General features: G+C 41.1%; 1 protein-coding gene across 7 annotated transcripts in view; it reads left to right on the forward strand.

Moving 5' to 3' along the window:
• The first annotated feature begins 72 nt into the window (after positions 1–72).
• The window catches only part of GRIA2 (glutamate ionotropic receptor AMPA type subunit 2), a 153,163-nt gene continuing 137,632 nt past the window's right edge, over positions 73–15,603 (forward strand). For 3 of the 7 annotated variants that reach the window (XM_019534529.1, XM_019534522.1, XM_019534525.1), the window contains exons 1-2: positions 74–589; positions 1,291–1,431. In XM_019534529.1, the coding sequence (XP_019390074.1) occupies positions 496–589; positions 1,291–1,431 (235 nt within the window). In that variant the 5' untranslated portion in view covers positions 74–495. Of the gene's footprint in view, positions 590–1,290; positions 1,432–15,603 lie in introns of all 7 variants that reach the window. The other 4 variants (XM_019534526.1, XM_019534528.1, XM_019534521.1 and 1 more) reach the window with 2 other exon arrangements.

The raw sequence follows: 15,603 nt of genomic DNA on the forward strand, positions 1-15,603 counted from the left end.
GCGCGGCCGAGGCGGGGGCGCAGCGGTGCGGAGAGGGGGCGGCTCGCGCAGGCGCGCCGGCTCCCGTCCCTGCCTCTGTGTGTGCGCGCGGGGGAGCGAGCGAGAGGATGAGTGTGTGCGAGCGCATGGGAGTGCGCCGGGCGGAGTGAGGCAGGCGCCGGGACCACAGCAGCGCCGCTGAGACCTGCATTCATCACCAGCCTTTTTCTTTCTTTCTTTCTTTTTTTTTTTTTTTTTGACCACCCCCCGCACACTTCTGGAGCTGGGACAAGGACCAGATCAGCACCAGCACCAGCAGCGCCTTGGCCAAGCTCCTTCTGCTGCTGCTGAAGGCTCCCCCCTCCCCCTTTTCTTTTTTTTCCTTGATTGCCTCGGCTTGCTCGCCCCACCGCGCAGAGGATCTAATGTGCTGACCGGAAGGCTCCGAGAAGCAGAAGGCAAAGGCAGGCGGGGGGCGGGGGGAGCGCTTGTGGCTCTGTGGATGCTCTACTTTTCATGGAAATGCACAAGATTATGCAGATTGCTGTCTTCCTGCCTCCCGTGTTCTGGGGACTCATCTGGGGGGTCTATTCCAACAGCATACAAATAGGTAGGTGTCTCTGCCTGGGGAAGGGATTTTTTTCCTCCCCCCCATCCCGACCAGTCACCACCACCACCGTCTCCCCCTTGTCCTCCTTCTGGATCCTTATTGGAGAGGGTCTGTGTCTCCATTCAGAGCATTGGGAGGTGCGCGGGGGAGGGTTATGGACCCCAAGGCTGTGGGCTCCCCATGAAGTCTTTCCATGTCCAGTCCCCCCCTCCGCCCCACCGCCTTCCCTTTCGGAAGTCAAGCCCTGCCCTGCTCCTCCAGCCCTGGGGCGGCTCTGGTTCTCTCCAGCCTCGCCTCGAGAGAAGCGCTTCGGATGCCCCTGATCTGATGCAACGGCCCCCCATCCTCTCCTTTCCCCAAAGGGAGCCGGCTGGGAGCAGCTCTCTGCTTTGGTGCAAGCCCCGAGGGAGGCGGGTGGGTGGCACGAGCCGGGATAGGATGGGGTAGGGTGGGATGTGGTGGGATGGGTTCGGGGGTAGGATAGGGTGGGATGGGGTAACGACGTGGGGTGGGGTGGGATGGGGGCAGGGTAGGATGGGATGGGGTAGGGTGGTGCGGTGGGACGGGATGGGGGAGGCTCAGTGGGATGGGGTGGGATGGGCTGGGCTGGGGAAGGGTGGCGGGATGGAGGGTGGCTCTGCTCTGCTCTGCTCTGCCCCGGGGGCACTGACGGGCTGGCGCGGTGTGCCGTGTGCCCGCAGGGGGGCTCTTCCCGAGGGGCGCCGATCAGGAGTACAGCGCATTCCGGGTAGGCATGGTCCAGTTCTCCACCTCGGAGTTCAGGCTGACGCCCCACATCGACAACCTGGAGGTGGCCAACAGCTTCGCCGTCACCAACGCTTGTGAGTACCGCGCCCGGGCCGGGCAAGGCGCCGCTCGCCTTGCCCGCCTCCCTCCCGCCTTCCCCCGCGCCCGCCGTGCAGCCAGGCCAGGTTGCAAATGGTTCCTCCCCTGCCCTCTCCATCCATTACATAAGCCCGGCTGCTCGGCTCCGGTCCGCGCCCGCTCCCCCGCCGCAGCGCAGCGCAGCGCCGCCCGCGGGGCTCCGGGGCCGGGGGAGCCGGGGGAGGAACCGCCTGGATCCGAGCAGCGTAGCTGCCTGGCTGCGCATCAGCCATTTTCCCCGGTTCTCCATATTCCAGCACCCTGCCCCTTCCCTCCCCGCTCCTTCGCCCCCTCCCCCGAGTCTCGGCGAGAGGAGCGCAGGGCTGCGCGGAGAGCGGCGTCTCGGCCGGCCGCCTGTCGAAAGCGTTGGGTCTGCCGGGACAAAAGGAGCGCGCTGGGTCTCTGCCTGACATCCTCCGGCTCCCCCCGGGAGGCCAGCCTTGCTTGCTTTCGGCAGGCTGGGAGGTTTCGCCACCCCGTCCCCCCCCGCCCTGCAAGGCCAGGGCACCCGTGATCCCTCCCCGTTTCCTTGCCACCCTCCGTTTTCGCAGCCCGGGTTGCGTCTGGAGCGCTCCCGGGAGGTCTGCAGCGGGCGCAGGCGATAGGCGAGGGGCAGGTGGGGATGCACAGCAGGAAAAGCAGAGGCGGGGGGGAGCCCCCCCGACAAGCCACCCCACTGCATGCCTCTGGAGCAGCCTCTTGGACTGCTCTTCCCAGATTCAAGGCCCGACATCATGAATTTCCTTTGAAAATCACTGGGGAAGGGGCGGGGGGGAGACACAGCTCCTTTCCTTTGTTTGTTTGGTTTTTTGGTTTTGTTTCCTTTCTGGTTTTTTTCCCTCTTAACCAAAGAAAAGAGGCTGGAAAACATCTAAAACAAACGGACTAGGGCAGGTCAGGAAAGCTGGCCTCAAGCTTTTAGCCCCAGATCAGTGGGAAGAGAGAGACATTTTTACAAAGGCCTTTGCTATGATTTATGTATGCTCCAGACTGATTAGCAAACCTTATCTAGGGTGATTATGCCCATGCACACATGCCACTGTCCAATTACCAAGGGTATTTGGAAGGCGACATTTTTCATTGCTTTAATATGGGAGGATTGCTAAAAGCTGTTGTAGAGGCTTGAAAGAGAGAAAGTCTTTTAAAAATTTGTTCCCGGAATGAATTATGAGTGTTCAGCCTGGCTGGGTAGATAAGGCCTGGCGTCACCTGACTGTGGCGCAACACCTTCAAAATGAAGAAAGGTGAAGGGATGGCTTAACTAGAAAAATCACCTCAGACCCATGCCAGTAGAGGTGCAATTTGTAATGCTAATTTTGAGGGGAAGCTGGCATTTTTAAATAACAGAAATTGTATGATCAGCTGTTAAATCCAGGGGTCCCAAAGTGACCTGAGTATTGTCCATGTAGAGAATGAAAGCCCGAAGAAAAAAAAACTATACATTCTCAGGCCTTGAGGCTTGCACTCAGTGAAAATGAAAACTCTGCAGAGACACACTTTGCAAGGACAACCAAGCAACAAACACTGGTGTCAGCTCAGGACACTGATGGCCCTGATTACATGTGACAAAAGAAGCCCCCAAACAAACAAACAAACAACATCTAATATGTTACCACAATGAAGTTTCTATTCCAGAAACAAAGTAGCATGGAAAGGAAACTCTTCTTCCCTTCAAAGGGTAATATATGTGAGATACTTTGAATAAGGATGTTAATGACTGGCAAGGACACAGGTTTCCTCTAACAGCCAGCTTCTTTCCTAATGTTGCATAATTCTTAATCACATTTGGTATGTTAGTATTTGAGGGCCAATAAAGACCAGAGGACAGTTGTGCTAAGTGTTGAAAAGGGATGGCTGGTTCCTACCCATAGGAGCTTAAAATCTAAATAGACAAAAGAGGGAGGGTGGGAGAAGAGGTATCATACACAAGCAAGGAAAAGACATGGTTGGAGCAAGTACCCAATCAGAACAAGGCAGAACACTAGCTATTGCACTAATGTGGGAAAAATGCCTGCATTTGTTTAATTGATGATTTCTCAGGTCATCAAATAGCACAGGAGACTCCAAGGACTTTATACTGTGCCAGGATAGTATTTGCATGACATTTTGTTGGGGATTAGTCAAGTGAATCGAGATGTCCCTTAAAATTCTTATCATGGAAAAATTCAAGTGTGACCTGAATGACTGGTCTTTCTATGTTTTCTTACTCCTCTACGCTCATGAGTTCATTTAATTTAATGTGCTTTCATTGAGATTGCACCAGGGATTTTTTCCTACTGATAGCAACTGCTAATGGCAAACATGGCTACTTCTAATTTCTTCAGAAAGTAGGGGAATCATACTTCCTTTGAACCACATTAAATGTTTTTGCCTGACTCATTCTTGAAATTCATCATCGTCCTTCATTATAATCCTACAATATTTAGATGACCAGTATAGATTTTATGAAAGGCACTGAAATCAGTATAGTTTTTACTAGGCGAGTAATATTGCCTATGCAGAAGGTTTTCCTTTTTCTTTCATCTCTATGTGTGAATCATGTCGAATGAATTTTCAAGCAGCTTGAAGAACACTGTGTTAAAGCCAGCACAGCCCCTTCTGGTACGTGCTAAATTGAGTAAAACAAGAGTGGGTACTATGTCCTAACAATTTAGTCTAGCAACAATGTTGATTCATGAAGCACTTGCCAGCAATAGGTTTAGTATTTCTTTAATATCTTTCCAAGAAAGGTTTAATGGTATTGAAGACAAATATGTGATGAATCAGATAATTCACCAGTTCACGTCAGCAATGATCTTTTAGAAACGGGCATGCCAAACAAGACAGTTCACTTTCTTGTCTCCCGCATTTTGTTCTTGACTGAGTACTGAAGTTTTGAAGCTGGTTGATTCCTAGCTTTCTATCTCAAAGTGGCCCACAAAGAGTTTTATATGTGAAACAGAATTAAAATGGAAAACTTTTTCTGGAAAATTTACCATAGCCAGTTCATTAATATTGTTCAGGAGGAGACAATGACTGCTGAAGCCATATCTTAGCGAAGTAAAAGTAATTCAGTGACCCAAATACCCAAAATTAGGAGCCACTTACTGTTAAGAATGATAATACAAGTGACTGAGAAAATAAAATATTGCCCCAACTGCTAGAAACTCTACATCTCCCTTTTGGACATATAGTTCTGAACCTTTATGAATAGCTTCACAAACTGAAGACAAAAATATCACTCATGGGCTTGTAGGGGTGTGGAATGTTGTTGTAGCTGTAATGGTCTAGGAAAAGTACAAGATGCAAAGTTTTTCAGTGATCTCTTTTAATAGACCAGCTGTATAGTTGAGAGAGATGTTAGCCAAGGCTGAAGAAGGACGTGTTGTGCCTGGAAGCTTGTACAACATCTCTCCCAGCTGTATAGCTGGTCCAATAAAAGATATCACAAAAAACTTCATAGCATCCAGCAGGTGGCAGACTATTCCCAACAACAAGTAACCAACAAGCAAACAGTATTTACAACTCTTTGTTCAGCACTACCTGAAACAGGTATGTAGAAGAGATTAGAAGTTTTATTCCACATATAATATACAGTTTTAAATGTAGACATGCATTATTCTTTTGCCACAGAAACATACACCAGAAGTTAACACTCACATATATCACAAAACCCAAACACATTAGATACAAGACAGCGTAAGCAAAGCATGCTCAAAAGAGAAAGTTAAAGGAGAATCAGGGCATGATCTCTTCTGCTCAAAATGTATTTAAGTCAAAATCCAATTTATTATTAAATGCAGTTAAATTGTGTTTTAAAAAATTGATTCACAAATTAAAACTATGTAAAGTGTTACTTCTAAACTAGGTCCCAAGCTCTCATGAAAAGGAAGGAGGCAAAGCTCATGAACCAATGGCAAGGGGTTAAAGCAAGCAACAGCCCAATAAGCACATCCTCATCTGAAGATGGCCAAAGGATACCTACACTAAAAGGATGGGAAGGCCTTTTATGTAGTGCTATTCTGGGTGATAGTGGTTACACTAGCAGTGTGCTGACACACAAAAAATTGTTGGTTCTGGCCTCTGCAAAGGCTTGCGACCAGATTTTCAAGCACTCTGGTGTTAATCCAGCAACACCATTGAATTAATGTTGATTGATAACATCTGAGGATTTGGCTTACGATTTTCATAGAGGTGCTGCAACTTTTACTCATTGGATGAACATATATTTTAGAAAGTGTGAGTATGAATGGTTCTCACTAACAAAAATCCTTACAAGAAAAATGGACTGGACTCAGCCAACTGGTACAAAAGAGCAATTCATACGATGGTAATACAGACAGGAAAGATGAAAATCAGTCCACCATTTCAGTGTAACACAAACTGATATTTGGGATCATTTGGCTTCTAACAAATGGAATGAAGTTAGAGTATTGCAAGTGAGTCACAGTGTAAAACTAGAGATTGCTGAGAAAAATGAAACAGTCCTCTAGCACAACATAAGCAAGCTCCGTCTAACTGAAGATATCTTCCACAACCAGTGATATCAGAAATGTATCTTGATGCAAACTGATATCAAAAGATAAAATCACTAAAGTGAGGTGACACAGATACCTTCCTATTAATCTTTTGACCAGCAAACAGTAAGTGATATTTTATGTATACATATTTTTACCCTAAAAGCAAAGAGGTTTCCCATAGGGTGCTGTAAGAGCTCAATAATAGTAACAAGTTATTCATATAGTAATCTCAGCACAGACCTAATATATGCAAGATCTTGGAAGTTTAATCCTGCTGGCTGAAGAGGGTGTTGAGCATTACCATTTTAAATCAAGTCTTACAGCTCTGCAGGGATCACTGCACCATGACATTATGACAAGGGGATGCTGATTCATGCATAAAACTCAGATCTTCTCATTATATCTTCAACCAGCAGCTTTGAAAACTAAGAATATCTAGAACATTGCAATATCCAAATTGTACTGTTTGCTTTCCTAGCCATTCTGGAATATAATACTACTGACTGAATTCTTTAAAAAATAGCATTTACTACAACATTGCCAATACAAAACTTAAAAAAAAAAAAGTTAAAAAATCAATAAAGTATATACTTTTCCAGGAAAGTCAGAAAGAATGTATTTATATGATTCTGGTGTAAAAGCTAGTGTAGCTCATAATAATGCTTTGAAGGCTCATTCCCATTTATTCTGTTGATTCTTTTTCCATTTCTTTTCTCCTGCAAATTAGTATACAGGTTCAATGAGAAAAGTCAAAGTTGCTTCCTTACTCACAAAAATTAGACCCTGCAAGTCTCAAATAGCAGCTGACATTAAAGCGATGTAACAGTATCCTTGACTGGTTCATTTGTGGATGGCATGACATGAACTCTTCAAGTCCCTAAATCTTTTCTAATTTCCCTTTCTGTAGCAGACTTAGTAAAAGTAACACAGTTTAAAGTATTGCTTTCAGTACTACACCTGAAGGCAATCTAAATTCTGGGCACTTGTTCCTTGTGCTTTTCTTGCTGTGCCTGTTTTACTCCTTGCTGATATTTAAATTTCCATACATGCAACCATGATCCAAAACTCAGGTAGTTACAGAGATATGGTGGTTAGGGCTTGACAGCTCAACTTTTCAGATTCCCATTGCATGATTACTGCGTGGATCTTGCCATGGACCTTGAACATACATTGAAGTTACATTGACAAGGATAGTTTTAATACATTTCTGCTGAATTATATTGAACAGCAATTTATGAAGAATACATGAATTAAATCTTTGCTAGGGTCAATATACCTTTTCATTAATGAATTGTCATTTTACTTAAATAACTTCTGAAACTAATTTTAGTCCCTCATATTTAATAAGATATTTATCATGTTAATTGCAACTATAGGTACTAATTTACATTGATGTAAATGGGACTACTGACAGTGTATGAAATTAAAAATTTGCATAAGTTTTTGCATAGTTATGCATCAACCAGGCCCCGATCCAAAGCAAACTGAAGTTAAATGTCATCTTTACTATTTATTTCAGATCTTCATAGTTTCATAGTTTCATAGTTGGTAGGGTCGGAAGGGACCTAAGCAGATCATCAAGTCCAACCCCCTCCCAAGGGCAGGAAAGGATGCTGGGCTCAAATGACTCTGGCTAAGTGGCTGTCTAGCCTCCTTTTGAAGACCCCCAGTGTAGGGGTGAGCACCACTTCCCTTGGAAGTTGGTTCCAGCTCCTAGCCACCCTGACAGTGAAGTAACGCCTCCTGATATCTAGCCTGAAACTACTCTCTGTCAACTTATGGCCGTTATTCCTTGTTACTCCTAGTAGTGCTCAGGGGAACAGGGACTCTCCCATTACCTGCTGGTCTCCCTTGGGAAGTTTATAGGCAGCTACCAGATCCCCTCTCAGCCTTCTTTTGTGGAGGCTGAACAGGTTCAGGTCCTGTAGCCTCTCCTCATAGGGCCTGCCCTGCTGCCCCCTGATCATGCGAGTGGCCCTCCTCTGGACCCTCTCGATGTTGTCCACATCCTTCCTGAAGTGCGGCACCCAGAACTGAATGCAGTACTCCAACTGTGGCCTGACCAATGTTGCATAGAGTGGGAGGATCACTTCCTTGGACCTGCTCATGATGCATCTATGAATGCATGGCAAAAAGTGTGGTTAACCTTCCTGACTGCGTCCCCACATTGGCGGCCCATGTTCATCCTGGAATCAATAGTGACTCCAAGATCCTTTTCTGCCTCCGTGCTGACGAGAAGGGAGTTCCCAAGCCTGTAGCTATGCTGCTGGTTCTTCCTCCCCAGGTGCAGTACCTTGCACTTGTCCAGATTGAAACCCATCCTATTCTCATCCACCCACCCTTGTAACCTGTCCAGATCTAGTAGTAGCCTGTCCCTCTCTTCTAGCATGCTCACTTCTCCCCACATATTAGTGTCATCTGCAAACTTGAACAAGGTGCTTTTCACCCCATCTCTGCTTGTTAAAAATATAACTTGGAATTAATTATTTTAGAGTCACTCTTGGGGTGGGGAACATTGTTGCCTTGTTCAAAATTTTCTAAAAAATCTTGTTACTGTTTTGTCAAAGTGCAGACAATCTGTATAATGAATTTAATGATCAGCCACCTTCAGCTAGACTACATTTAAAATGTTGTAGCAAAAGGTTTATGGAACACAAAAATTATTTTTTAAAATGGGTGATTTCCTAGTAAGTGCTAATAACAGCAATTTCTTTGAAACTGAAATGTCTGGTAAAATGCTCTACACTAAACTTCTCAAATGAGTATAGCTATTAATCAAATATCTGTAAGCAACATAAAGAGAAAAGAGGAAATTGAATAGACCATATCTGAATTTTATTGGTAGTATTATTGGAAAAGGTTGTATTTGCAATATGATTTAGCATTTAAGTCTATGTTTCCAGCTCCATAAATCAGTTAAGACAAGGACTTAACAATTATTTCCATTTAAGGTTTATGACTGCATTCACATATAGAGGAAATGGACACTGAAACCAGAAAAGGCCAGATTATGGTCACTGTACCAATGAATTGAGATAATGAATAGGTAAACATTTTTGGCTGTGTTCATCTCATACATACAGCCTAGTTTCTTGCCTCTTGTGAGAAATAACAAGGACAAACATTTCCAAAGCTTTTTCATTATCCAATAACTACATTTGCTATGAGTTATTTGCCATACAGTTGCATCACAGCATCATGAAAAATTATATTTTCAGAATATTAAGAATTAGGGATTCACTCATAGCTTTCTACAATGCTTCTTTCCATGGATATTTTATCCTTTTGTCTAATATGGTTTACTGAAATATTTTAGGCAAGATGTGTTATCATAAAAAACTTTTCTTGTGTTATTTGGAAAGAATGTGCTTATTAGAAGTACTATAATTTTGTCTTAAAATTTCAGGTTTTGCGTATAAAAACTTAATTCAAAATCTCCATTGGTTACAAATGCTTATGAGTTATAAGTGTTTTAAAACTGGAGAGGCAATTTGATGGAAAATTAACACATCATTTCAGTGGTGAATGCTGTGCAGTACAGTTCAGTGATATGGAAACATTAAAAGAATCAGGCAAATAGTGAATGCATAATGAAAAAAATCACTTGTTGAGTTAATGTATGTTGTATACTGTAGAATTGATACTAGTTACAGCACTACTTTTGTAATTTATGATGTGTAGTTACAAATAGAGTGCTATGGTTATGCTGTGTTAAATACTACTGCTAATACTGAACTTTCCTTTATGTTTTATTTTTTCTTATGGCATCCAAATGCTTTGTGATCAAGTGGACTCATTACCAATATTTTTTTTAAACTTATTACTAAAATATATTTGAAAATTTGTATAGTTTGAATAAATGTCAAGTGTGTCTCCAACCATAAAGTGCTAATTGATAAGGGAACTGCTGTGTGTCTTAAAGTTTCCACTTGGAAGGCCGACTCCACAAGCAAACACTGAAACATTGTTTTTCATGAGTGGGGGAGGAGGAAACTCATGTTCATTTAAGGCTAGATTCGTGAGTGTCCAAACCACAGAGCTGATGCTAAATTGTCAAACAAATTCAATTCTCATTTAAGTACCTAAATAAGGGCCAGATTTTCAAAACTGTTGTGCCCTAAGTTGTTCCCCCTGTGACAGACTTTTGGCCCATTCTTCAAAATGCCTCTTCACCAAACATACTAAGGTCATGAGAAAAAAATCTGTCTCTTATTTTGTTACCTACATCAGATCTTTTTTAAAACTTGTCTAAAATGTCAATTTTATGTCCTAGTTGATTCTGTCATTCTTTAAAGTTCATCAGTACAGTTTCTTTCATAAACAGCATGGTTAGGCTTAAATTAGAGCTTCAGGTCCAATAAAAACAAAGATATTCTAACTGAGTATATGGCATGCCACAATAACCATTATCTCAGAAAATCTAATTGCCATCTTTTCATTTCAGGATCTGTTTTGATTTCAGTTACGTAATACTGCATTTAGTTTAATAGGACACTGTATTTTCGCATGCTACTATAGTTAGGAATGTCACGCTAGCATTCTTATAAATAGAAATCTATAAAGTTTTAAAACTATCAACTAAGCTAGAATGGGGCCTAAAGATATTTCAGGTTATGTGGTTTTATTTCCTTCTATACAATATAAAATAAAAGCATTTGACTCTAAGTGTTAAGGATGAAGACAAAATGTAAAGCAGTCTATTAAGTAATGGCTTCAGTTGGTATTTTCACACATCTGTTATTTAAATTACTCTATTATGCAAATGCTGCCCATTTGTAGTCCGTCAGTATGTGGCATCAACTCTCAGTTTGTGTTTGTTTTAATGTGGGAAGAAAAGTGGCTCTTGCACAAGCAGACAAACCTGAGTAAAATATTGAACAGAGGACTGCGGGCCACATTCAGCCTCATTCTCAAAGGATTAGGGAAGCCCTTTTGCAATGAGATAGGAGTAGTTCTTGGAACAGAATATGGAAGTGCTGCAGAGCCCTGCTTCCTGTGTAGTAAGTCAGAAGATGGGGAGGAATGGGGAAAGAGCAGTGGCATTGTGGGAGAGGGAAGGGCTGGGATCGGTAGCACCACCTCATTATGAGTGAGGTCTTTTCAAGGATGTTAAGAGGTTACTGCCACTGTTTGAGTAGAATGGCTTTTCAGGTGCTGTGGATTCTAGAAGAAGGATTTTTTTATTTTTCCCAGATCTGTCCTTGTACGTGTCTAGTTCATCGTCTACCTATATGCTCTGAGTAGCGATCTCCAGAGCTGGCATTTATTATAATTCTGGTGTATACTGTAGCAGCAAAAGGCTGCTAAGTATGTCACCCCACAAAATAAGGATTCAAACAATTTGGAGCTATTACAATTGATCAATAGACTATGTTTTAAAAACTCTCCAAAACCATATTTAAAAGACAGGCTGTATCAATTTTTGTGGGATATTAGAACTATTTTTCCAAATGGTTCCACGTTGAAACTTTTTCCTTTGATGGGACTTGCCTGAGTCACACAGATATGAACCAGGATCTGTCACTTGCCAGGGTTTAGAGGCCCTAATCATTGGACATTTTCTTATTCTGTCATGGGTCTCCCTCTCACTCTAATTTTTTTATTTTATTTTTTAAATTTTTTTGTGGAAGATCTTGGTTTTATCTAATGTGGAACAGGAAAAACATTTGAAATCTCGAACAGTTTTTCAGGAAAAGGAAAACCATCTCATACTTAATGTTATTCATCATCTCACATGCTTAAAAAATACAATAATGTAAGTCAAATCATTTCTTGAAGAAATATCATATTTCATAAGATAAATTACTTAACCAACAAATACTAGAGAGAAGTAGTTAGCTGTGTTAGCATGAAACTAAGTAGGCTGTAGCTTACAGAAGCTCATTCTTCTCTGAACAAGTTAGTGTATAAGATGGCACCATACCAAATATTAATTAACCAATTTTACCTCCAAAATAATGTCTTAGTAGACAATGCTTTTCATAAAGATAAACAGTTATTGACATTATCATTTGTTTTTATAATATTAAAGAAGACAATGACCAATATAAAAGATAAAGGATTAGAAGAAATCGGTGTCAGTATCTCTTATGAACTGCAATAGGACTGCATTGCATTAATAAAATGACACCAATTTTTTCATGCATTTTCTTCCACATATTTTTATAGAGATGTATTTTGATAATAAAGGGCCATGTTTGAATGCTGCAGAAGTCAGGAAAGCACACTTATTTGCAGTGTTATTGAAGTTTGCTGAACTTGCATTTAGGAGGGAAAAGTAGAAAAATGAAAGTGCCACAGTCTCAGGTCACCCTCCCTGTGGAACCTCCACAGCATTGTGCAGGTACTCCTCCCTTGTTTGTCCACTGTGACGCATTCTGGGCTGGGTGCTCGATCACTATTCCTGGTGTCTGAACTACCGCATTTCACACAATTGTGAACCAATTCCTAATCAGTGATATTTTGGAATGGATATTTTGGCTCAGTTGTTACATTTGTCCACATCCTCTATCCCAGAATAATTGTGACCCTGTTCCTCATCAGTGACATATGAAATGGTTCAATTGTTATTTGTGTCCTTGTATACACAGTCAAATGATCTGGGAGAATTCTCCCAGTTTTGCTTCCCTGGTAGAAAACCTACTGGTAGATCACTGTACAGATGTTGGAGGAGTCCAATACAGAGCAGCTCTGTGGCTTCCCTGTCTTCCCAGGGGCACCTGACAGCAGCCAGTACACAAGGCAACCCTAGCTGACTAGCTGTCCCAAGGGACCACATCCCCATGGGAATTCCTGCTCACAATCCCCTGTCTTTCCCTCCCTGCTGTGAAGCTTTAAGAGAGGAGATCCAGAGCATGTTTCCTCTCTTGCCTTCTGTAGGATAGTTGGAAAGATAAATATACAGACATTCGCTCTTCTGATAGAAACTCTCCCAGGAATGACTTCTCCTGTCATTTTTGCCCTGGGAGAAAAATCTTGCATGTTTTTACACTTGTGATTTCTACCAGGAGAGCAGTAACCCTCTCTGTAGAAACTGAAAATCTGTACATGGCCTGTGTTTGCACCCAAGAGTTATGCATTCTTTGAAAATGGGTTTGATTTCTGCTAGTGTACTCAAGACTTAAAGGTGAGCAGCAAATTGTTGTTGTAGTTATAATATTTTGATAAGTTAACATTACAAATTTGCTTCTTAATACTGCTTGCTCCTTGAAAGGTTATTTAAGCTAGTTCTAGCTCTACACTTACACAAGTCAGTAACAAAACTCCATTGCAGAACTAATTCAATACCCATATGGGCATGTCTACATGTGTGCTTTGTTAAAGCACCCTCACCTACATTTTGAAGCATGGGGCTGCTGATACACAAGATGCTGTGGGGGCTTTAAATAGATAAGGTCTTTGAGCCTATCTAATTAAAGCTCCCTCTCCCTTTCCTCCCCCAACCGAGTATGTGTAAAAATGTCTGGAGGTACTACATTTAATGTGCATTAGAAAAAGCACATTGATTAATATGTAGATGTGCTCATAGTGATAAGCAATTGGTACAGATTTTTTATAGGGTGTTGTACCATATTATATTATCTCTATATTACATACAAATAGATGCCTTTAAATTGCCTATAAATACCTTTTCAAAAACCGATGGTAATTTTTAATTGTCTGAGTTTTTGAGCCCCCTCTTGAGCCAAGTGAAAGGTTCCATGTCTTATGAGGGTGATGACTACATCAATGCTGAAAAACAGGTTGGCTGATGGTGTCTCAAATTGGGCAATCACTAGACATTATGAAGATTTTGGCCATCATGTTACAGAATGACAATAAAGAAGAGCCTACACAATACAGTTTCTTCTAGCTATGTTGCATATATGGTGAAGAGTTGTAAATGGTCATAGCTGTATTGAATCTATCCCTATGTGAAATTATTTTAAACTATAGTCAGCACAACACTTCTAATAGAAACTAAAGCTCTGAATTGAAATACTCCCCACTACTCTTATAAAAAAAGTAAAGCAATTTAAAGGACATTTTTTTGAGTTCCTATCAAGCAGGATGTTATAGGAATCTCAAATCAAGGAGTTATATAAAACATCATACACGAGTAGAGCCCAAATGAGATACACAAAGAATTCAATGCTTTTTAAGGTTAGTGTCACAATTGAAAAAAATGTATAAAATAAGCTGTAGGGTTTGTGTGCATGTACATTTCTTTAGACAACCATCAAAGATGCAATAATGGGCTATTATTATGCCTTGGTTCTTGCACGTCTCTGAAGTAAATTCAGTGGAACAATAAAAAGCACAAATCACATCTTGAATATTATGATCAAGTATTTAAAATTAATTACAAATAAAGCCTTTAGGTACTGGAATAGAAAGGAACATCTTAAAAATAAAATAAAATAAAATAAAATAACGGATACTCAGTTGTAGAAGGATTGCTGTACTAGAGACCAGTCCTCCTTTTATGCTTAAGTGGTTTCCATTTTCTTCTTTTGAAATTTAGAATTCCCTGCTAGTAAAAAAGTAAATAAGAAAAAAATCCCACAATCCATAGGCATTGTCTCTGTTATTCTGGCTTACGTTCACATCTGTTTTTAGTAGTTAAAAATTATTTTTGAATTTGATAAAATATTCTGCTTTCATAGAACTGAAAACATTTCATGGCACTGAACTGGTGCCACTGAATTAGCATTTGGACTGATGCAAGTGTGAAAATACACCTTAAGTTACAGACCCATCAAGCCTGGTGATATTACTTTCAGAATGATGTGTATGATGAAAAAAATAGCATCTCTGTAAACATGTAAGAACGTGACTTCTTGGAAACTCTGCAGATTTCTTAGATCACTTTCCTTTCATGACATGACTAATTCCTACTAGCAATAGAAAAAGGATCATAAAGCCTTTCTGATTGTACCAAGTATTTAAGAATGCTTTACATTTGCTACAACAGTTTGAAGCACCATCTGATTCCTAACTCTTATGCTTTTGCAAATCAAGTATTTAACTACTAGAACAGAAAGGAACATCGTAAAAAATGAATAAGCAAATAAATAGAAGACTCAGTTACAGAAGGATTGCAGAAGAAAAAAGGAAGCGTTGTCTTTTCATAAGTAGTAATATAAAAATGCTATATTTCTTTTGTTTCAGAGTTTGTTTTCCAATCTGAGAAGTATGTATTCCTGGCTTAGATTTGGACCTATGAATACACTTGTAATTATCAGTTGTACTTACATTTAATGGTGTATGCAGTTTGCTAGGCACATCGTAGTCTTCTCTGCCTCTGTTTGTGGGATTTATGTTGTTTGTACCCAGAAGTTGTCTTATAGCTGGTATTGCTCAGCATGTGGTATTTCATTCTTACATGATACATTGAGAAGGATCATTTTAACATATAAAAACCAGTTTCAGTCTTAAGTCTCAATACCAAATCATCCTCTTGTACTGAAAAAGAGATTTATTTGTGGATTTCTCTTCTTCATTTCAGCAAAATATTTTTAACAGCAGAGACCATTTTAACTGTGTTGTATTGTATACATTTTTAGTCTTAAGCTGGTTTCTAGTCAACATCAATGAGGGGTCATTTGGGGCATCAGTAAAGCAATTTGTCAGGCATTGTTCTAGATATGA

This window comes from Crocodylus porosus, unplaced genomic scaffold (genome assembly GCF_001723895.1).
Source record: "Crocodylus porosus isolate Cpor-Errol unplaced genomic scaffold, CroPor_comp1, whole genome shotgun sequence".
NCBI classification, from domain to species: Eukaryota; Metazoa; Chordata; order Crocodylia; family Crocodylidae; genus Crocodylus; species Crocodylus porosus.